This window comes from Hypanus sabinus, chromosome 20, assembly GCF_030144855.1.
Source record: "Hypanus sabinus isolate sHypSab1 chromosome 20, sHypSab1.hap1, whole genome shotgun sequence".
Lineage (NCBI taxonomy): Eukaryota > Metazoa > Chordata > Chondrichthyes > Myliobatiformes > Dasyatidae > Hypanus > Hypanus sabinus.
In genome coordinates, this window is record NC_082725.1 from 63,339,399 (window position 1) to 63,363,787 (window position 24,389).

General features: G+C 48.5%; 1 protein-coding gene across 2 annotated transcripts in view; it reads right to left on the reverse strand.

Moving 5' to 3' along the window:
• Positions 1–576: 576 nt before the first annotated feature.
• pxdc1b (PX domain containing 1b) overlaps positions 577–24,389 on the reverse strand; it is a 52,737-nt gene continuing 28,924 nt past the window's right edge. The window contains exons 4-5 of one of the 2 annotated variants that reach the window (XM_059945660.1): positions 20,634–20,745; positions 577–1,503 (exon numbers count right to left, since the gene is read on the reverse strand). In XM_059945660.1, the coding sequence (XP_059801643.1) occupies positions 1,389–1,503; positions 20,634–20,745 (227 nt within the window). In that variant the 3' untranslated portion in view covers positions 577–1,388. The remainder of the gene's footprint in view (positions 1,504–20,633; positions 20,746–24,389) is intronic. The other variant, XM_059945661.1, reaches the window with a different exon arrangement.

The window sequence follows — 24,389 nt, forward strand, 5'->3', positions numbered from 1 at the left end:
GATAGCCCTGGTCTGACATGTTGGAATGGGAATGGGAAGTTGAATTGAAATGGCTGGCCACGGGGAAATCCCATCTTCTGAGGTGGACAGAGCAAAGGTCTCTGACAAAGCAGTCCGAGGAGGCCGCATCATATACAGTAGGTGACTCTGACAGACTCCAAATTGAAGGGAGGACTGTTTGGGGCCTTGAATGGTAGTGAGGGAGGAGGTGTAGCACTTGTTCTTCTGTGGAGATGTGCCAGTAGGGATATTAGTGGGGAGGGAAGAGTGGACAATGGAGTCATATAGAGAGCGATCCCTGCAGAAAAAAAAGGGTGAGTGCAGGGGTGGGAGTAAAAGATGGGCTTAGTGGTAGGATTCTGTTGCAGATAGTGCAAGTTACAGAGAATGGCGAGGTAGGTAGGTCATACGAGAAAACCTTGTAGTCCAGAACTATCAAAGACTTGAGTATGCTGGATTATCAAAGGTTTGAAGGTGACAGGTGTAAAATTAAGTGCAGCTCTGTTAATAGTTTGCATCAAAATGTGGCTCTGTATTCATCCGTTATTCTGAAATAAATGGCCACCATTTGGTTATTGCATTGATTAAAATATTTTAATGATTAATACTGCTGCCAATAAAATACATTTGCAGATACGCGCTATAAAACAATCTTGATTTAATAATTTACTATTTACATGTCAAAAATAGTAAGTTAGTGGAGATTTGTTTAAAAGGTCCTATAACAGGGATCATGTGCAGTCCATGGGGATGCAGTGAAGAACACAGTTTAGACAGCATTATCAAAGTCTTTAGTAGCTTCATGAACCTTCAGTGTTCAAAGCCACACAGGAGGGGTGAAGATGGAACATTCTGAGATGAGCATTGCCTCAAATACCTCCCTGTTTCTGAATCCATCTGTGTGGGGATGATCTCAAGACCAGCCCCCACCACAGGATAGGGTCTCCTCCTCCCCAGGTCTACCTCTGCATGTAAACACAAAATACTGAGATACATTACAACCCAGAACAATCCACACCAACTCTTCTGCAAGATGAATGGATCCCACCTGTACTGTCAAGGTGCCCTGTTTTATAGATAATTGCTTATCCTGCTGATTATTATCTATTTTTAACAAGGAGACATTTTGTGCTTTCCAAAAATTAGCAAACCAGCTTGTGAATTCTCCTGCCAGAGCTGAGGCTCACTGGCAACTGATCCTTTCATGAACAGCTGGGTAAGAAGCTGCAATCAGAGAATAATGCAAGTATTTGGATTCCTTCATAAACTGACCCAGCCTGCAAACTGAATATTGTTATCCACTTCACATCTCGCTGTTGGAAACAAGAGGATAGATGAATAAGGCAAGGTGCAAGTCAGCCTCTTTTTAAATGTGCCTGGTGTCGCAATCACTCCAAGATGTCTGTTTCAAAGGGAACAAGCTGATAATAGGATAAGTTTGTAACGTAGGCGCTGGGATCATCGTCATTAAGCTCTTCAGTAAAGTCACTTCCGTTCTGTAGTCTGCAAGAGAGACAGGTTTACTCAGTGGGGTTGATGCGGACCCGATGCATGTAACAAGAACACAAAAATACAGCGATGTCAGCTAAATAACAGATCAATTTATAATTCCCCTGCAGCAGTTGCATATTTCATATAAAGATTTACATTGTACTAAGAAACAATTTCTTTCTTTCTTCCGTATATCGTACTCTGTATGACCTTTCAGACAATATAAATCTGTGCGAACCAGAACTGTGGTTTTATTCCCTTTCCCTCCTATCTGCCTCTTTAACTTGTAAACCTCTGCCACAGTAACTCAGTGATAAACCTTTTTCCTGCTGCCATGCTTCTAAGTGTCCCTCAAAGTCTTTCCATATTGTGATTAGCAAAAGAGATGTGGTGCTGGGTGAGCCCAGCACCCCCAGGGTTTTGTGTTTAGTTCGGCCGAAGTCTTTGATAGCCTCATCTGCTAACTGAGATTTTTAAAATCCCTCAGGAATTTCCAGAAGTGCGGGTTTCATTGAACCACAAGTGATAGCCACCGAGGTGAATTTAATGAACAAATACTAAATGGCTGAAATGCAGCTGGCCTCTCCATGTCAGAGCTGAACAAATCTCAAAAAATGACACACAAGTGACAGCAGATGCTGGAATCTGGAGCAGAAAACAAACGGCTGGAGGAACTTAGCGATTTCTCAATGCTTTGGGTCAAAACACTACAAGTTGAAGTCCTGATGCAGGGTTTCGACATGAAACGTCAACAGCTCCATTCCCGACAGATGCTTTTTCCTGCTGAATTCGTCCAGCAGATCGTTGTTCTAAAGACTCTGGGTGCCTGGTGGGTTAGGAGGTCTCTGATGTACCGAAAGGCTGACACCTTGGCTTCAGGATTCATTTGCTTTCCACCTAACGGAAAATTGACAGGACATGGTGGATGGTGGACAGTCTGTGAGAGTACAACCCTGCCAAAACAGGCTGTGACACTAATATCAATCGAGAATAAAAACTTCTACCAGTTGACAACCTAATTAAACAAACTAAAAAAAATCCCAATATGATGAAAATGAGTAATGTGCTTTCCACTCGGAGAAGGTATTTCATATCATAATATTAGCAGGTAAATCCAAAATATCTAATATTCTTCCTCCAGAGTTTACTTTCATCCTTCTCTCCTTTAATACACCAAAATAACTTTTGATCTCCTAATCGACCTTGTCATGCCCACCTGCACAGCACTTTAACTCCATATTGTGCACGCTTCCCTTTTTGTTGCTTTGATTTACTTAAGGATGGAATGATCTGTCTGGAAGGCAGACCAAAGCTTTTCCCTGTATCTTGTGACAAACACAAACCAATCCTAGTGAGCATATCACCAGTAGTTGGTGTCAGTGACAACCATACTGTTTGGCCCTGGCATCTCACAGGTCCAGGCAGCACCAGGAGAGAACGTGCCTTGTCCCTGCACTTTGAATGACTGTGTGCCTGCATTGTCCTCATCCACACATCCTTCTTACCTTGGTCCAGCAGTCCAAGTTCAGTTGTACAGGAATTAGTAATGGCACTAACAACTACCATCTCTATCATGCCATGGGCACAACACTTCTCACCATCATGGACACTTCTGCGAGGCAATGCCTCAAGAAAACAGCTTCATCACCAAGAACCTTCACAATCTGAGACAGGTCCTCTTCTCGTTGCTACTTTCAGGGAGCAGGTATGGCTGTCAGAAGACCCATACTCAATGATTCAGGAACAGCTCTCCTCCTCCACGAGCACTTCACTCCAATAACAGCACTCCACTTTTGGTACTTTATCTATTCGTGTAACTTATAGTAATTTTGTGTCTTTGCTCCACAATACAACAAATTTCACATCACATGTCAGTGATGATAAATCTGATTCTGTTACATCATCAACTGCCCAAAGGCCTTTCACTGAGTGTTTGCAATAAAGAGATCAAGAGATTCTAGCATCAAGTGCCTTAGTGTCCTAGTCAAGAGGGTATGAGATCAACTTACACTGAGAGAATTTGAACACAGTTCAGGCACATTGCACTGCTCAGCGCTCCCTCTGTACCACCTCTCCCATAGGGAATTTTCTCAGTATTGCCCCTCCCAGTGTGTTCCCTCAGTACTGCCCCTCCCACAGTGTGGTGCTCCCTCACTACTGCCCCTCCCACAGAGTGGTGCTCCCTCAGTCCTGCCCCTCACACAGTGTGGTGCTCCCTTAGTAATGCCTCTCCCACAGTGTGGTCCTCCCTCACTACTGTCCTACAGTGTGGTGCTCCCTCACTACTGCCCCTCCCACAGTGTGGTGCTCCCTCACTACTGCCCCTCCCACAATGTGGTGCTCCCTCACTACTGCCCCTCCCACAATGTGGTGCTCCCTCACTACTGACCCTCCCATAGTGTGGTCCTCCCTCACTACTGCCCCTCCGACAATGCCATGCACCTGTCAATCTCAGCATTTCCCCTGTAGGACCAGTGTGAACTTGCTCAACTCTGAGTTGGTACATGGGAATGGCATCCTTTTCTCTTTTTTATGACCAACCTCTGATGTACATATGAACATTGATAACAAATTCTCAGATCAGCAATGGTCTGTGAGCACTCTATTGTGACTCAGTGACCTCAAAGATGAAGGATAATTGGGCCCTGACACTTGCTGAGAGATGGCAAAATGGTGTGCAACTGCAGAGAAATACCCCTGAGCAATGGGACACTTTCCTGTTATGCACGGTCGAGTTAGCAATCAATAACAGACCAGCTTCAGCTGAGTGACCACCCGGAGCCTTTGGAGTTTATCACTCTCCTCCCACGGCTGTCTGCTGTGACAAGGATGGAATAAGTTGCAAAGCTCAGCCCCAGCCTGGGTGAATTACAACTGCAGTTTATCAGTGCACTAATGGATGGGGCAGTGAACTGGCTCCTGGGTACTGCCAGTGTTGTGGTGAGTGAGTGTCACTCCAGGGCAGAGTCACTTTGTAGCTGAGATATCATCGAGAACACGAGTAACAACCCAGACCCGACACAAAACTCACACCCACCAGGCAGTAATGATCCCTGCCCTCCTACCTGAGACCTGGGACCTGGTCTCCCTGCAGCAGGTACAGTGAGGCACCAGATAACACCAGCAACCCTGTCTCTGTAAAACCCTCCCAATTTAAACTCAGTACTGAGGCCCAGCTACTTTGGTCCACTTTGTTGATCTAAGGTCTCAATTCAAAGTGTCAACCATCATTCTGCCCTGCCAAGATGGCTCTGTCTGCCCACCATCTGCCCCCTCAGACTCTCCAGTCCTCTCCTTATACTCTGCACCAGTGGCTCTCAATATGGGCTTGCCAGATTTCATAGGGGCTACAAGTAACAAAAGAAACTGGGGGCCACAGGAGTACTGTTATAACAAAATATTACTAAACTATTTCAATAAAAAATACGTAATTTAATTGGAACCCTGATTGAAATGAAAGGGAAAATATGCTGGATGATGCACATGAGGCAACAAAGCAGGTTGTGTGTGTGTGTGTGTGTGTGTGTGTGTGTGTGGTGCAGCATATCAGTTGTTCTCTCTGCTCCCACACACATCACTGTTCACACTTTGCAGGGTGGCCTGCTGAGTCCACTGCACAACTACCCCCAGATCACAAACTGCAGACTGGGGGGGTCTGCAGCAAGGCCAGTCAGCAAGTATGGTTCTGTTTGCCTTCCAGCGATACTTGTAATATTTATAAAACGTGGCACGAAGACTGCAGTTACTGCAGTGGGGTCATCTGTCAGAAACTGCGGAGAGGTGAGAAGGTGTGATTCGTTTAAATCTATTTACAACTTCCATTAAATCCCTGATAATTACCATATTTTGAAAGGAAGTTCAGTTCACTTTCATGGTGAATATGTGCTCTTTATTGCCACAAAAATTTGCATATATAATAGCACTTTAAAAATATTTGTAAAATTAATAGTAAAAAGTTAAATTATTTTTAAAAATACTGCTTAAAAATCTATTTGAATTTTTACATGTATATTCAATACCGGTATTTTTGCACCTGAAATTATGTGATTATACTTATTATAATCCTCGACATTTGCTAATCTTCTTTCGAGCCTACTCAACAGTCACAAGGAAAAAATCTGCAGTCTCATATCCTGCAAAAAGGTTATTCCTACTTTTCTTGGAGCACTCTCAAACTCTTATGCAGCAATGTTGGTTGTCGTGAGTTTATGCAATTTCCTTCACTGGCCACAATTAAAATAAAATTGCAAGATTATATATTTGATTATATATACTGATCATATATTTTGATCATTTGAAACATCTGCACCCTGACATAGAATTTTGGTTCAGAGACCTGCTGGAGATACATATTCCCGATTGGGTGGTGGATCCACTTGGGGTGAATGTGAACAATATTAACATCACTTTGCAAGAGTGTCTTATTGAACTGCAGAGTGATAGAACAACACAAGCAAAATTTCTGAATAACTAGTGATATTCAAAATAAGTTTCCACAGCTTTGGGAGAAAGCAAAGATGTTTTAAATTGGACTTGCCACCTCTTATCTAGTTAATGTGGTTTTCGTCAAGATCTTCACCTGTGATAACAAGCTTACAACCGTCTTGATGTTGTGAAAGGGTACATCCAGGAAGATTTCTTAAATTAATATGTGAACAGTCCAATGAGAAGAGGGGCTGTACTGCACCTGGTGTTGGGTAATAAGCCTGGCCAGGTGACTGAAATTTCAGTGGGTGAACAGTTAGGGGACAGTGACCACAGCTCCTCAATTTTCAGGATAGCTATAGCCAAGGATAGGTATGGTCCTTGAGGGTTTTAAGTTAGAGTAGGGCAAATTACAAGGGACTCGGCAGGAACTAAGAAACATTAATTGGGAAGGAAGATCATTCAAGGATAAAGGGCGGACCATTTGTTTGGATGAGCCGGCTGGTGGTGTACTGGCATCAGCGCCAAACTTTGGAGCGAAGGCTCCCGAGTTCGAATCCAGCCGGCTCCCTTGCACGCTTTCCATCCGTACTGGGTTGAGCATTGAGCGAGCAACTGGGCCTTGTAAAAACAAGAAAGCCTGCTAAAAAAAATGCCGTCACGGCGGTGTCCCGATGACTCTATTCGGAGTTAAGGGCTTTCTTCTTCTTCATTTGCTTAGACATGGAGAATGTGAGTGAGGTACTTAATGAGTACTTTGCTTCAGTATTTACCAAGAAGGATATGGTTGACTAGGAAATCAGTGCTAAGTGATATGATAGGACGTCTAGAGGTCAAGGAGGGGGTAGTGCTTAGCCTCCTGATGAGTATTAATGAGGGTACATTGGGATTTACCCCAGGTAAAAGGAGGCAAGAGATGAGATTGCTGTGGCCTTGACCAGTATCTTTGTGTCCTCTCTAGCCACAGGCAAGGTCCTGGATGATTGGCAAGTGGCTAATGTTGTACCTCTATTTAATTAGGGAAGAAGGGAAAATATATAGACCAGTGAGTCTCATGTCAGTTGCAGGGAAATTGCTGGAGAAATTTCTTAGGGATGGGATATATGACATTTGAAAATGTATGGCCCAATTAGGGAGAGCCAGCATGGCTTTGCTGGTGGCAGGTCTTCCCTTACCAACTTGACTGAGTTTTCTGACAAGGTGACAAGAGAAATTGATGAGGGTAGAGTTGTGGATGTTGACTACATGGATTTTAGTAAGGAGTTGGACATAGATCCTCATGGGAGTCTAATCCAGAAGATTAAGATGCATTGGGTCTGCAGCAAATTGACTGGATTCAGAACTGGCTTGCACATCGAAGACAGGGTTGTGGTTGAAGGGACTTGTTCAAGCTGGAGGTCTGTAATTAGCGGAGTTCCACAGGGATCTGTGCTGGGAGCTCTGCTGCTTGTGATGTATATAAATGATGTAGATGGGTGGGTTAGTAAGTTTGCAGATGATACCAAGATTGGTGGAGTTGTGGATTGTGTAGATTTTGAATCGGGAGCAAGTTACAGCTTGTGATTCAGCTGGGAGCTCAGAGAATTCGACCGTGTAGGTAGGATTTAAGCCTACCTGGTCAATACCTGTGGAGGAGGGAGAACTGCGCAGGCGCGAGTGACGTCAGCGTCGAGCGCGCACTTTAAAAGGCAGGACTTCTTTTCAGAGCGGGCAGCGGAGTCCGTGGAAGCAGAGTCCTGGGCTTTGGCTAAGTGGGCTTCGGCGTAAGGGGACTTCGGTAAGCTTGTGTGATTGCTCGCTGAGGGGAAGAAGGTAAGGTCGCTAGGTGCTTTTTAGACTTATTCTATTAATCCAGTTCAGGTATGGGGGAGACAGTCAGAGCAGTGGTGTGCTCCGTATGCAGTATGTGGGAGGTCAGCGTCAACACAGTTGTCCCTGATGACCACACCTGCAAAAGGTGCGTCCAGCTGCAGCTCCTATCAGACCGAGTTAGGGAGTTGGAGCAGGAGCTGGATGAACTACGGATCATTCGGGAGGTGGAGGCAGAGATAGATAGGAGTTATCAGGAGGTAGTCACACCAAAAAACCAAGAAGTAGGCAGATGGGTGACGGTCCAGAGAGGCAGGGGGAGCAGGCAGAGAGAGCAGAGCACCCCTGTGGCCATTCCCATTAACAATAAGTATACCGTACTGGATACTGTTGATGGGGATGACCTACCAGGAATGAGTTGTAGTCGTCCTGCCTCTGGCACAGAGGTTGAACCCTCAACTAGAAAGGGGAGGAGGGAAGAGAAGAGAGCGATAGTTTTAGGGGACTCTATAGTTAGGGGGGCAGATAGGAGATTTTGTGGGGCAGATCGGGAGTCTCGGATGGTATGTTGCCTCCCTGGTGCCAGGGTCCGGGACATCTCAGATCGGGTGCAGGCTATTCTTGAGAGTGAGGGCATGAACCCAGATGTAGTGGTCCATGTAGGGACCAATGATGTAGGTAAGGTGAGTGAGGGGGTCCTGCTTAGAGAGTTCAGGGAGTTAGGAGTGAAGCTGAAAGGCAGGACCTCCAGGGTGACAATCTCGGGATTGCTACCTGTGCCACGTGCGAGTGAGGCGAAGAATAGAATGATTATGCACATTAATACGAGGCTGAGAGCATGGTGCAGGAAGGAAGGGTTCAGGTTTTTGGATAATTGGTCTTTGTTCCAGGGACATTGGGATCTGTTTCGAAGGGATGGTCTACATCTGAACCGGAGGGGTACTAACATTCTTGCAGGAGTATTTGCCAGTGCTGCTGGGGGGGGGGTTTAAACTAGATGTGCAGGGGGCAGGGATCCAGATCCAGAGGGTTGGTCAGAAGGTGCATGGGGTTAAATGTGTACAAGGTTTGGGTGATCTTGAGAAGGTCATCAAAATTCAGGGTGCAATTTGCCCAATGGAAGTTCAAGGAACTGGGTTAGGTACAGTAGACAGTGTTTTAAGCAAAGAGAGGAGGAATGGGCTAAGAATTCTATACTTGAATGCGCGTAGTGTTAGAAATAAGACAGATGAGCTTGAAGCTCAGATGAAAATGGGGAACTACGATATTGTTGGGATAACGGAGACATGGCTGCAAGGGGATCAGGCCTGGGAATTGAGTGTACCAGGGTATACGTGCTATCGTAGAGACAGAAATATGGGAAGAGGGGGTGGGGTGGCGCTGTTGGTGAGGAATGAGATTCAGTCCTTAGCAAGAGGTGACTTGGGAACAGGGGAAGTAGAGTCTGTGTGGATTGAGCTGAGGAACAGTAAGGGTAAAAAGACCCTAATGGGTGTTGTGTACAGGCCCCCAAACAGTAGCGTGGATATTGGGTACAAGTTGATTAGGGAGTTAACATTGGCATGTGCTAAAGGTAATGCAGTCGTTATGGGAGATTTCAACATGCAGGTGGACTGGGAGAATCAGGTAGGTGCTGGACCCTAGGATAGGGAGTTTGTGGAGTGTCTAAGGGATGTATTTTTGGAACAGCTTGTGCTTGAGCCAACCAGGAACGAGGCTATTTTGGACTTGGTGATGTGTAATGAACAGGAATTGATAAGTGATCTTGAAGTAAAGGAGCCATTAGGAAGTAGTGATCATAACATGATAAGTTTTTATCTACAATTTGAGAGGGATAGGGGCAGATCAGAGGTGTCAGTATTGCAATTAAATAGGAGACTACGGAGCCATGAGGGAAGAGCTGGCCAAAGTTAAATGGGCGGATGCCCTGGCAGGAAAGACAGTGGATCAGCAGTGGCAGATATTCTTGGGCATAATACAAAAGATGCAAATGCAGTTCATTCCAATGAGAAGGAAGGATTCAAAGAGGGGGAAGGGGCCACAGTGGTTGACAAAGGAAGTCAGAGATTGTATAGCATTAAAGAAAAAGAAGTATGACAGGGCTAAGATGAGTGGGAATACAGATGATTGGGAAAGTTTTAAGGAACAGCAGATCTTAACTAAAAAAGCAATACGGAGAGAAAAAATCAGGTATGAGCTCAGTCTAGCCAGGAATATAAAAGGGGATAGCAAAAGCTTTTTTAGCTATGTGAAGAGAAAGAAGATAGTTAATAACAATGTTGGCCCCTTGAAGAATGAATTGGGAGAAATTGTTATGGGAAACAGGGAAATGGCAACAGAATTTAATGCATACTTTAGATCTGTCTTCACCAGGGAGGACACAAGCAATCTCCCAGATGTATGGATGGGCCAGGGTCATAAGATATCAGAGGAATTGAGACAGATTGACATTAGGAAAGAAACTGTGATGAGTAGACTGGTAGGACTGAAGGCTAATAAATCCCCGGGTCCAGATGGTCTGCATCCGAGGGTGCTAAAAGAGGTGGCTCAGGAAATTGCGGATGCATTGGTAATCATTTTCCAATGTTCCTTAGATTCAGGATCAGTTCCTGAAGATTGGAGAGTGGCTAATGTTGTCCCACTTTTCAAGAAGGGAGGGAAGGAGAAAACAGAGAACTATCGCCCTGTTAGCCTAACGTCAGTCGTGGGGAAGATGCTTGAGTCCATTATTAAGGACGAAATAGTGGCACATCTAGATGGCAGAAATAGGATTAGGCCGAGCCAGCATGGATTTACCAAGGGCAAATGCTTGACTAATCTGTTGGAGTTTTTTGAGGGTGTAACAAGGATGTTAGACAAGGGTAAGCCAGTAGATGTTGTGTACCTAGAATTTCAGAAGGCATTCGATAAGGTGCCACATAGGAGATTGGTGAGTAAAATCAGAGCTCATGGCATTGGGGGCAGGGTTTCAACATGGATAGAAAACTGGTTGGCAGATAGAAAGCAAAGGGTAGCAGAGAATGGGTGTTTCTCAGACTGGCTGGAGGTGACTAGTGGGGTACCACAGGGCTCTGTATTGGGACCACAGCTCTTTACGATTTATGTCAATGATTTAGATGAGGGCATTGAAAACTATATCAGCAAGTTTGCTGACGATACTAAACTGGGTGGCAGTGTGACATGTGAAGAGGACGTTAGGAGAATACAGGGAGACTTGGATAGGCTGAGTGAGTGGGCAGATACTTGGCAGATGTCATTCAATGTGAATAAATGTGAAGTTATCCACTTTGGAAGCTGGAACAAGAGGGCAGAGTATTGTCTGAACGGTGTAGAGTTAGGTAAGGGAGAAATGCAAAGAGACCTAGGAGTCCTAGTTCACCAGTCAATGAAGGTGAATGAGCAAGTGCAACAGGCAGTGAAGAGGGCAAATGGAATGTTGGCCTTTGTTACAAGGGGAATTGAATACAAGAGCAAGGATGTTCTTTTGCATTTGTACAGGGCCCTGGTGAGACCACACCTGGAATATTGTGTACAGTTTTGGTCTCCAGGTTTAAGGAAGGACATTCTGGCAATTGAGGAAGTGCAGCGTAGATTCACTAGGTTGATTCCTGGGATGGCAGGGCTGTCTTACGCAGAGAGATTGGAGAGATTGGGCTTGTACACGCTGGAATTGAGGAGATTGAGAGGGGATCTGATTGAAACGTTTAAGATAATTAAAGGATTTGATAGGATTGAGGCAGGAAATATGTTCCAGATGTTGGGAGAGTCCAGTACCAGAGGGCATGGATTGAGAATAAGTCAGTTATTTAAAACAGAGTTGAGGAAGAGCTTCTTCTCCCAGAGAGTTGTGGAGGTGTGGAATGCACTGCCTCGGAAGATGGTGGAGGCCAATTCTCTGGATGCTTTCAAGAAGGAGCTGGATAGATATCTGATGGATAGGGGAATCAAAGGATATGGGGACAAGGCAGGGACTGGGTATTGATAGTGAATGATCAGCCACGATCTCAGAATGGCGGTGCAGACTCGAGGGGCCGAATGGTCTACTTCTGCACCTATTGTCTATTGTCTATAAGACTGGCAAAGAATACAGCGCACTACAGATCAGTTACAGATATGGGCAAAGAAATGGCAGATGGAGTTTAACAGAGATAAATGTGAGGTGTTTTACCTTGGTAGGGCAAATGCAAAGAGACAGTACGCCGTTAAGGATAAGATCCTTAATAGTGTTGCTGAGCATAGAGATCTTGGGATCTCAAGTTCATAGCTCCTTGAAAATGGCTACACAGGTCGATAGGGTGGTAAAGAAGGCTAATGGGATGCTTGTTTTTATTAGTTGGGGCACTGAGTTCAAAAGTCAGGAGGTCATGTTACAACTGTATAAAGCTCTGGTTAGACCACATCTGGAGTATTGCATGCAGTTATAGGAAGGATGTTGAGGCTTTTGGGAGGGTGCAGAAAAGGCTTCTTACCAAGATGCTGCCTGTTTTAGAGGGCATGTGCTGTCATGAGAGACTGGATAAACTTTGGTTGTTTTCTCTGTAGGCTGAGGGGAGATCTGAAAGAGGTTTACAAGATTACGAGAGGCATAAATAGAGTGGACAGAGAGTATCAGTTTCCCAGGGTCGAAATTTCTAATACCAGAGGGCATGCAATGAAGGGGAGAGGGGGTTGGTTCAAAGGGGATGTGAGGGGTAAGCTGCTTTTCTCAGAATGGTGAATGCTCGGAATGCGCTGCCTGGAATGGGGGTAGAGGCAAATACATTAGAGGCTTTTAAGAGACATTTGGATAGACACATGGATGTGAGGAAGATGGAGGGATGTGGACATTGTGTATGTAGGTAGGAGGGATTAATGTTTGGATGTATTCGATTTGCTTTTTTGCTGGTCTAGCACAACACTGTGGGCTGAATGGCCTGTTCCTGTTCGATGTTCTGAAGATGTGATCTTCAATTATTGTTAACCAATTTGCAATCAAAAATTTAAAGAACAAAGTTGAGCACCAATGCTCTACACTGTCAGTTCTGATGAAGGGTCTCATCTCCAAATGATGGCCATCCACAGCTGCTGACTTCTCCAGCAGTTTCCCTTTGTTCCAGCTTCTAGCAATGGCAGTCCTGTGTCTGACTCTTTGAATGGCTGCTGTTAGTGGTGGAACTCATTGCACCAGAGCTTCGGAGAAACATTAGGTCCAATAAGGCTCCACTTAGGCCACACCTGATTCCGAGTGGCTCATTACAGGTGGTTTTGGAGAGAGTGTAGAAGAGGATTACCAGGATACTGGCTGGATGTGGGAGAGGGAGAGGTTGGACAACTGGGTTGTTTTGTCTGGAGTGTTGGAGATTGAGGGGAATGTAATAGAAGTTTAGAAGATTACTAAAGGCATTGACAGAGTAGACAGTCATCATCTTTTCCTAGGGTCAAGGTCAAGAGCAGTGACCAGCTGCATCACTGTCAGCTATGGGGATTGCTAAGCATCAGATCGCAAGGCCCTGCAATTGACAGTGACACCTGCTAAAAACATCATGGGATCTCTCTCCCCCACCCCCATTCAGGACAAATGCCTCAGAAGTGCTGCACACGCAGTGCCGTCAGCCTTGTCAAAGACCCCTCCCATTCATCCCGCTGTCAGGCTGAAGGTATCGCAACATATGAACCAGAACTGTAAGGCTGGGTAACAGCTTCTCCCACAGGCTGTTGGATTTCTTAACACCCTGCTGTCATCAGGCACACACGAACACCCAGTGTGAACGCCCTATCACCTCCCCGCAACCCCCACCCCCATACTTCACAACTCACAGACACACTCTCATCCTGCACCGGTCACTTTTCACCTTTTATTGCTGCTGGTTCACATATTCATATAACTGCTCGTTTTAGTTCCAGTATCATTACACTGTCTAGATAAACATGCACCTCACACATTACGCCAACCTGTCAATATTCAGGCCATGCCACTCAGACGCTTGTGCTAATATTTTCTGTGACTATATGTACTGAGTTTTGCACCCTGACCCCAGAGGAATGATGTTTCGTTTTGTTGTATGGTTGAATGGCAATAGATTTGACTGGAACTATTGTTCCATGCACAGGTACAATGAAAAGCTTTCTCACAGAACAGAACAGGCACAAAGCATCACATAAGCACATTCACAAGAAAAGCTATTTACACTCTACTTTCAAGGAAAGGACACAATCAGAGAAACGTTGGAGGAACTCTGCAGCTCAGGAAATACCTATGGAGGGAAATGAACAGTTGGCTTTTCGAGCCAAGAGCCTTCATCAGAAAAAAGAATTCCATTTTGGATCAGAGTATCTAATATTAGAGGGCACACATTTAATGTAAGGGTGAAGTTTTATTTTACACAGTAGCAGTAGGTGTCTGGAATGTGCTGCCGGGGCTGTGGGTGGGTAGTGGAGGCATCAGATGGGCTTCTTGGTTAGGTGAATGAATGTGTAAAGAATGGGGATGGAACTTGTGACTGGAAAAGGGATTACTAGTTTAATTGCTTTAGTGCAACTTCATGAGCTGAAGAGACCATTTCTGTGCTGTATTATTCTGTGTTCCTTTGCCCTCCTTACAGTTCACACACCCCAGACTAACCCTTTTTCCCAAATAGAAACAAGCCACTTGATCTATCTCAGTTCTATGAGCAAAACCCTCAGTCCCACTCCCTTCATAACCTCCTCTCTCTCCCCTCCATCCCCTCAGTCCCACTCCCTTCATAACCTCCTCTCTCTCCCCTCCATCCCCTCAGTCCCACTCCCTTCGTAACCTCCTCTCTCTCCCCTCCATCCCCTCAGTCCCACTCCCTTCATAACCTCCTCTCTCTCCCCTCCATCCCCTCAGTCCCACTCCCTTCATAACCTCCTCTCTCTCCCCTCCATCCCCTCAGTCCCACTCCCTTCATAACCTCCTCTCTCTCCCCTCCATCCCCTCAGTCCCGCTCCCTTCATAACCTCCTCTCTTTCCCCTCCATCCCCTCAGTCCGACTCCCTTCATAACCTCCTCTCTCTCCCCTCCATCCCCTCAGTCCCACTCCCTTCATAACCTCCTCTCTCTCCCCTCCATCCCCTCAGTCCCACTCCCTTTGTAACCTCCTCTCTCTCCCCTCCATCCCCTCAGTCCCACTCCCTCTGTAAACTCCTCTCTCTCCCCTCCAACCCCTCAGTCCGACTCCCTTCGTAACCTCCTCTCTCTCCCCTCCATCCCCTCAGTCCCACTCCCTTCCTAACCTCCTCACTCTCCCCTCCATCCGCTGTCCCACTCCCTTCAGAACCTCCTCTCTCTCCCCTCCATCCCCTGTCCCACTCCCTTCATAACCTCCTCACTCTCCCCTCCATCCCCTCAGTCCTACTCCCTCTGTAACCTCCTCTCTCTCCCCTCCATACCCTCAGTCCCACTCCCTTCGTAACCTCCACTCTCTACCCTCCATCCCAATCCCTCCGTAACCTCCTCTCTCTCCCCACCATCCCCTCAGTCCCACTCCCTCCATAACCTCCTCCCTCTTTTACCTCCTCTCTCTCCCCTCCATCCCCTCAGGCCCACCCTCTGTAACGTCCTCTCTCTCCCCTCCATCCCCTCAGGCCCACTCCCTCCGTAATCTCCTCTTTCTCCCCTCAGTCCCACTACCTCCATAACCTTCCCTCCATCCCCTCAGGCCCAATCCCTCCGTAACCTCCTCTCTCTTCCCTCCATCCACTCAGGCCCAATCCCTCCGTAACCTCCTCTCTCTCCCCTGCATCCCCTCAGTCCCACTCCCTCTGTAACCTCCTCACTCTCCCCTCCATCCCCTCAATCCCACTCCCTCCATAACCTCCTCTCTCCCCTCCACCCCATGTCCCACTCACTTCGTAACCTCCTCTTTCTCCCTCCATCTCCTCAATCCCATTCCCTCCATAACCTCCTCTCTCTCCCCTCCATCCCCTCAGTCCCACTCCCTCCATAACCTCCTCCCTCTTTTACCTCCTCTCTCTCCCCTCCATCCCCTCAGGCCCACCCTCTGTAACGTCCTCTCTCTCCCCTCCATCCCCTCAGGCCCACTCCCTCCGTAATCTCCTCTTTCTCCCCTCAGTCCCACTACCTCCATAACCTTCCCTCCATCCCCTCAGGCCCAATCCCTCCGTAACCTCCTCTCTCTTCCCTCCATCCACTCAGGCCCAATCCCTCCGTAACCTCCTCTCTCTCCCCTGCATCCCCTCAGTCCCACTCCCTCTGTAACCTCCTCACTCTCCCCTCCATCCCCTCAATCCCACTCCCTCCATAACCTCCTCTCTCCCCTCCACCCCATGTCCCACTCACTTCGTAACCTCCTCTTTCTCCCTCCATCTCCTCAATCCCATTCCCTCCATAACCTCCTCTCTCTCCCCTCCATCCCCTCAGTCCCACTCCCTTCGTAACCTCTCTCCCCTCCACCCCATGTCCCACTCACTTTGTAACCTCCTCTCTCTCCCTCCATCTCCTCAATCCCATTCCCTCTGTAACCTCCTCTCTCTCCCTCCCTCCTCAATCCCATTCCCTCCGTAACCTCCTTTCTCTCCCCTCCATCCTCAGACCCACTCCCTCCATAACAACCTCTTCCTTCCTTCAGTCCCACACCCTCCGTAACCTCCTCTCTCTCTCTCTCCCCTCCATATCCTCAGGCCCACTCCCTCCATAACCTCTTCCTCCCCAGTCCTACTCCATAACCTCCTCTCTCCCCTCCATCCCCTCAGGCCCACTCCCTCCATAACCTCCTCTCTCTCCTCTCCATCCCACTCCCTCCATAACCTCCTCTTCCTCCCCTCAGTCCCACTCTGTAACCTCCTCTCTCTCCTCTCCATCCCCTCAGGCCCACTCCCTCCGTAACGTCCTCTCTCTCCCCTCCATCCCATTCCCTTTGTAACCTCCTTTCTCTCCCCTCCATAACCTCAGGCCCACTCCCTCCATAACCACGTCTTCCTTCCTTCAGTCCCACACCGTAACCTCCTCTCTCTCTCTCTCTCTCTCTCTCCCCTCCATAACCTCAGGCCCACTCCCTCCATAACCTCTTCCTCCCCTCAGACCTACTCCATAACCTCTCTCCCCTCCATCCCCTCAGGCCCACTCCCTCCATAACTTCCTCTCTCTCCTCTCCATCCTACTCCCTCCATAACCTCCTCTCTATCCCCTCCATCCCCTCAGGACCACTCCCTCCGTAACCTCCTATCACTCCCCTGCATCCCCTCAGGTCCACTCCCTCTGTAACCTCCTCTCTCACCCCTCCATTCCCTCAGTCCTACTCCCTCTGTAAGCTCTTCTCTCTCCCCTCCATCCCCTCAGGCCCACTCCCTCCGTAACCTCCACTCTCTCCTCTCCATCCCACTCCCTCCGTAACCTCCTCTTTCTTCCCTCCATCCCCTCAGGCCCACACACTCAGTAACCTCCTCTTCCTCCCCTCAGTCGCACTCCCTCCATAACCTCCTCTCTCTCCCCTCCATCTGCTCAGGCCCACTCCCTCCGTAACCTCCTCTCTCTCCCCACTATCCCACTCCCTCCGCAACCTCCTCTCTCTCCCCTCCATCCCCTCAGTCCCACTACCTCCATAACCTCCTCCCTCTCCCCTCCATCCCACTCCCTCCGTAACCTCCTCTCTCTCCCCTCAGGCCCACTCCCTCCATAACCTCTCTCTCCCCACCATCCCCTCAGTCCCTCTCCCACCGTAACCTCCTCACTTTCCCCTCCATCCCCTCAGGCCCACTCCATCCGTAACCTCCTCTCTCTCCCCTCCATTCCCTCAGGCCCTCTCCCTCTAAAACCTCCTCTCTCTCTCCTCCATCACCTCAGGCCCACTCCCTCCGTAACCTCCTCTCTCTCCCCTCCATCTCCTCAGTCCCACTCCCTCCGTAAGCTCCTCTCTCTCCCCTCCATCCCCTCAGTACCACTCCCTCTGTAAGCTCTCTCTCTCCTCAGTCGCACTCCCTCCATAACCTCCTCTCTCTCCCCTCCATCTGCTCAGGCCCACTCCATCCGTAACCTCCTCTCTCTCCCCTCCATCCCCTCAGGCTTACTCCCTCGGTAACCTCCTCTCTGTCCTCTCCATTCTATCAGGCCCACTCCCTTCGTAACCTTTCTCTCCCCTCCATCCCCTCAGGCCCACTCCCTCTATAACCTCCTCTTCCTCCCCTCAGTCCCACTCCATAACCTCCTCTCTCTCCTCTCCATCCCACTCCCTCCATAACCTCCTCTTTCTCCCCTTTGTCCCACTCCCTCCGTAACCTCCTCTCTCCCCCCTCCATCCCCTCAGGCCCACTCCCTCTGTAACCTCCTCACTCTCCCCTCCATCCCCTCAGTCCCACTCCGTAACCTCCTCAAATTCCCCTCCATCCACTCAGGCCCACTCCCTCTGTAACCTCCTCTCTCTCCCCTCCATCCCCTCAGGACCACTCCCTCCGTAACCTCCTCTCACTCCCCTGCATCCCGTCCATAACCTCCTCTTTCTCCCCTTTGTCCCACTCCCTCCGTAACCTCCTCTCTCCCCCCTCCATCCCCTCAGTCCCACTCCCTCCGTAACCTCCTCTTTCCCCCCTCCATCCCCTCAGGACCACTCCCTCTATAACCTCCTTTTTCTCCCCATCCCCTCAGTCCCACTCCCTCCGTAAACTCCTCACTCTCCCCTCCATCCCCCCAGGCTCACTCCCTCTATAACCTCCTCCCTCTCCCCTCCATCCCCTCAGGACCACTCCCTCCGTAACCTCCTGTCACTCCCCTGCATCCCCTCAGGACCACTCCCTCTATAACCTCCTTTCTCTCCCCATCCCCTCAGTCCCACTCCCTCCGTAAACTCCTCACTCTCCCCTCCATCCCCTCAGGCTCACTCCCTCTGTAACCTCCTCCCTCTCCCCTCCATCCCCTCAGGCCCATTCCCTCCGTAACCTCCTCTCTGTCCCCTCCATCCCCTCAGGCCCACTCCCTCCGTAACCTCCTCTCTCTCCCCTCTATCCCACTCCCTCCGTAACCTCCTCTCTCTCCCCTCCATCCGCTCAGGCCCACTCCCTCTGTAACCTCCTCTCTCTCTCCTCCATCCCCTCAGACCCACTCCCTCCGTAACCTCCTCACTCTCCCCTCCATCCCCTCAGGCCCACTCCCTCCGTAACCTCCTCACTCTCCCCTCCATCCCCTCAGGCCTCACTCCCTTCGAAACCTCCTCTCTCTCCCCTCCATCCCCTCAGGCCCACTCCCTCCGTAACCTCCTCTCTCTCCCCTCCATCCCCTCAGACCCACTCCCTCCATAACCTCCTCTTTCTCCCATCAGTCCCACTCCCTCCGTAACCTCTCTCTCCCCTCCATCCCCTCAGTCCCACTCCCTCCATAACCTCTCTCTCCCCTCCATCCTCTCTTTCCCACTCCCTCCGTAACCTCCTCACTCTCCCCTCCATCCCCTCAGGCCCACTCCCTCCGTAAGCTCCTCTCTCTCCCCTGCCCATTACCTCACCGACAGTTAGGTGTAATTTAACCTGCCAACCCTCTGGAACATGAGGAAAGCCACAGTCACGGGAAGAACACGCCAGCTCTGTACAAGCCACACTGCAGTTTGGTCTCTGGAACTTTGAGGAAGGGAGCCTCCAATTATTCCAGTGTGACTTCAACAGATAATCCACCAAGTTAAAGGCAGGACATACACAGCCCCTCCTTCTTCAAATTCTGTTGAATAATGCACAATACAGATCAATCCCCACTGCCCCTAACTACTCTCTGATGCCAGTTCAGCCCACCTAACATCGAGCAGTACAGCACAGGACAGACCCTTTGGCCCATCATGTATGTGTTGACCACGAAGATGAAACTAAATCTTTCTCTTGGAATATGATCCATTCCCTGTGTACTCACATGCTTAAACATCTAGTAACTTTATTATCATGCCTGCCACCAGCACTACTCCTGCTAGCATGTTCCAAGCACCTAACAGAACCTCTTTAAACAAAACCTCAGATATCTTCCTTAAATTTTACTGCCTTCACCTTAAACTTATTTGGCATTTCTGCTCAGGAAGCAGTAGTGTAATGGTTCGCACTACGCCTTACAGTTCCAGTGACCCGGGTTCAATTCCAGCTGCTGCCTGTAAGGAGTTTGTACGTTCTCTCCATGACCATGTAGGTTTCCTCCAGGTGCTCCTGTTTCCTCAAACAGTCCAAAGAGTGTAAATTGTACTATGATTAAACTGGGGGGTTGCTGGGTAGCGTGTCTCGAAGAGCTGAAGAGCGTATTCTACAATGTATCTCAATAAATGCATAAATGAAATTAACATTGCATGACTCACCTTGCTAGTCATTTAAACTGTCGGCTATTTTAAATAGGAAGAGTAATTCAACTATGAAGATGCCCACCACCCTGGCTATTTCTGTTCCTCTCTTCTCTCTCCTGGGCTTGAAAGCCTGGAATTCAGACTCAGAAACAGCTTCTTCCTTGCTGATATCAACCTCCTCATTCGCATCCCCTTCCCACTGGTGGTGGCACATTCTTGGACTCTGAATTCAACTTCTCTCAGTATCTCTAACATTAGTTTCTGCACTACAATGCAACCTTTGTGCCATTCGGGGGTTTGCACTTACTGTTGTTCTTATTGTGACCATGTACACTGCTCTGTGATCTTCACAGGAGCAAGGTATTTCATTGTGGATATGACAACTAAGGCAATACATGGAGAGATGCAGAACTAATGCAGGCAAATGGGATTACTGTAGATTGACCAAAGGGTCTGTTTCTGCTTTCTGTAGCTCTGTACAGACAGGGACATCAGCATGTGGTGTGGGGCTGAGCTCTGTAATCAACCCCTGCAGCCCGTGGTGGCATCCACACTGAGTGCGTGTCTGTACTTGATTACAGACCACTGTCTCTCCAGCCTCCCACAACTAGCCTGATAGAACCTACAGTGGAGCAAGAAAGTACTCACATCTCCTCCACGGGGTCTGCAGCCGGCTGCTGTTCCTTGCCATTAGGAATCCCTTGGTCAAAGACGACTGTTTCTGTGTTTGCCAAGCAAAATCCGTTTGACCGCATGATTTCTGTGGAGACGGTGAGAATGCATAGTGCTGGGTTATTTCAGAGGAGGATCAACTAATGGCCTCAATGCAAGGGGACATGGTTATCCCCACTGTCAGGCCAGGTTGCCCCGGCTCAGTGCATGCTTTGCCCCGAGGAAGGCCAGACCCCTACCCAGACTCAGACTCACAATATTCTCCTGGGTCCCAGTAGTTCCTTCCTACCCCACCTCTCGGGCCTCCAGTCCTTTCATCTCCCATCTCTCTCTACCCATATTCTCTCTACCCTCCTCCTCTCCTGCCCCCATTCCCTCTACTGACATGTTCCCTCTATTCTCTCACTCCCTCTGCCCATTCTCCCTGCCCACCTCTCACCCAGACCAGACTGCTCCCTTCTGCCTACCTCTCTTGCGTCATTCTCCTTGACAAGGGAATGCCAGTTCAGATTTGTTAGAGGGCAGGGACAATGTTTTATGATACAAAATATTGAGAACATGCATCATCTAGCTCAAGAATATTTGCTATCACACTGTTATGAGACAATTGAACAGCGCCTCAGTACAATAAAATGGACTCAACCTCACAATCTACCCAAATTGGCCTTTCCCCCTTATTGTCCACCTTCACGTACTGTCACTTTCTCCGTAATAGTAACAACACAGCCACAGAGTCACAGAGAAGTAAAACACAGAAACAGGCCCTTCATGTCTATGTCAAAACTATTTAATCTGCCTACTCCCATTGACCAGCCCTCCATACCCCTGCTATCCAAACTCCTCTTAAGTCAGGCTCACATGGACCTCCTCTGTCATCTGTACAGGGTCCATGAAGTTGATGCTGCCTTGCCTCACTTCTACAGACTGTGTCCACCTCCTGAGTAAATACTGATGCAAATAATGCATTTGAGATCTCTCCCATCTGTTTCGGCTCCACACATGGACTACTGTTCTGGTCTTCCAGAGGACCAAATTTGTCCCTTGCAAACTTTTTGCTGTTAACATACCAATAGAATCCCTTATGATTCTCCTTCGACTTGTGTGCTAGAGAACTTCATGCCTTCTTTTAGCCTTCCTGATTTATTTCTTAAGTGTTCTCTTGCATTCCCTGTACTCCATTAGCACCTCATTTGTTTCTACTTACCTATAACTGCTATGCACTTCCTTTTTTCTCTTAACCAGGGCCTCTATATTTTTTGAAAGCCAAGGTTCCCTACACTTGGTGTCTTTATTCTGACAGGGACATACAAGCTTTGTACTCTCAAACTTTCGTTCTTGAAGGTTTCCCACTTTCCAAGTTCTTCTTTGCCAGAAAACACCATGTCCCAATCTACACCTGCCAGATTATTCCAGATACCATCAAAATTGGCCTTTCTCCAAGTTAGAATCTCAACCTGCAGACCAGACCTATCTCCTTGCATATTTACTTTAAATCTAATGGTAGGTGTCAAGATGCATCTAGTGCAGTAGTGTAGTGGGTAGTGCTTGTTGTTCTCACTTTCAGCTTCCACCGCTGGCTAGCGATCTTCTGAACAGGAGAGCGGAATGTGCAAGTCTCTCCCTGCCAGTACATAGCCTCTTCAACAGCAAGCCTCATGTCGCGCCTCCTCGCTGGCGACACACGGAAACTGAACTCCTTTCAGACTCAGGCTGAATTAAAGAGGGCGGGGAGGAGGTCTGGCCCTGCATGTTCCCTTCTAATCTCTCACTCCCTCTGCCATTCTCCCTGTCTGCTCCCTACCTCTCACCCACACCAGCCTGCTCCCTTTTGCCTGCCCTCTCTTGCTTCATTCCCCCTTGTCAAGGGAATTCCAGTTCAGATTTGTTTGAGGACAGGAACTGTTAATGTTTTGAGCCCCGACAGAGGATTCTAAATTCCTTTCCTCCCACAGATGCTGTACAACCTGCTGAATTACCCCAGCAGATTGTTTGTTGTTAAAACGGCCTTGATGGGTTTCAGCCAGCCACTGATGTGCTCCCCCCAGCCCTGACCCCATCAGCCTCTGGGTTAAACACTGCCAAGCTGCCTCTCCCAACACCTCCCTCACTACTTTACACAATGGAGTGAATCCACATCCCAGCCAGAGCAGAACCCGAGGCTCTTTGATTCTTCCTTTTGTCACTTCCACTACCCTTGTGGTGTCAGCCTCAGTGCCAGGAAGCTACTAGCTACAGTCTCTGGTTTGCACTGTGTTAACAGGTCACTGCTGGAGGAAGTTGGCACTTTCATTGGCCACCATCGTCCCCGTGCTGAAGAAGTCTTCAGTGTCCTGCCTAAATGACCGCTGTCCTGTCGCACTCACATCCATCATCTTGAAGTGTTTCGAGAGGCTCATCATGAGGCATATCAAGACCCTGCTGCCCCCCTCACTGGACCCCCTGCAGTTTGCGTACCGTCCCAACCGCTCAACAGACGACACCATTGCCATCACCCTCCACTTGGCCCTAACCCACCTGGACAAAAAAGACACATACGTTCAGATGCTGTTCATAGACCTCAGTTCAGCATTCAACACAATCATCCCTCAGAAGCTGATTGGAAAGCTGAGCCTACTGGGCCTGAACACTTCCCTCTGCAACTGGATCCTAGACTTCCTGACTGGGAGACCTCAGTCAGTCCGGATCGGGAGCAGCATCTCCAACACCATCACACTGAGCACGGACGGGGGCCCCCCAGGGCTGTGTGCTCAGTCCACTGCTGTTCACTCTGCTGACCCACGACTGTGCTACAACACACAGCTCGAACCACATCATCAAGTTCGCCGATGACACGACCGTGGTGGGTCTCATCAGCAAGAACGACGAGTCAGTTTACAGAGAGCAGATGCAGCGGCTAACAGACTGGTGCAGAGCCAACAACCTGTCTCTGAATGTGAACAACCATAAGAGATGGTTGTTAACTTCAGGAGGGCATGGAGTGACCACTCCCCGTTGAACATCGACGACTCCTCGGTAGAGATCGTTAAGAGCACCAAATTTCTTGGTGTTCACCTGGCAGAGAATCTCACCTGGTTCCTCAACACCAGCTCCATAGCAAAGAAAGCCCAGCAGCATCTCTACTTTCTGTGAAGGCTGAGGAAAGTCCATCTCCCCCCCCCTCCCCCATCCTCATCACATTCTACAGGGGTTGTACTGAGAGCATCCTGAGCAGCTGCCTGGTTTGGAAATTGCACCATCTCGGAACGCAAGACCCTGCAGCGGATAGTGAGAAGATCATCGGGGTCTCTCTTCCTGCCATCACGGACACTTACAATACACACTGCATCCGCAAAGCAAACAGCATTATGAAGGACTCCACGCACCCCTCATACAAACTCTTCTCCCTCCTGCCGTCTGGGAAAAGGCACCAAAGCATTTGGGCTCTCACGACCAGACTTTGTAACGGTTTCTTCCCCCAAGCTATCAGACTCCTCAATACCCAGAGCCTGGACTGACATCTTGCCCTATTGTCTTGTTTATTATTTATTGTAATGCCTGCACTGTTATGTGCACTTTATGCAGTCCAGTGTAGGTCTGTAGTCTAGTGTAGTTGTTTTTTTTTCTCTGTCTTTTTTTACGTAGTTCAGTCTAGTTTTTGTACTGTTTCATGTAGCACCACGGTCCTGAAAAACATTGTCTCATTTTTACTGTGAACTGTACCAGCAGTTATTGTCGAAATGACAATAAAAAGTG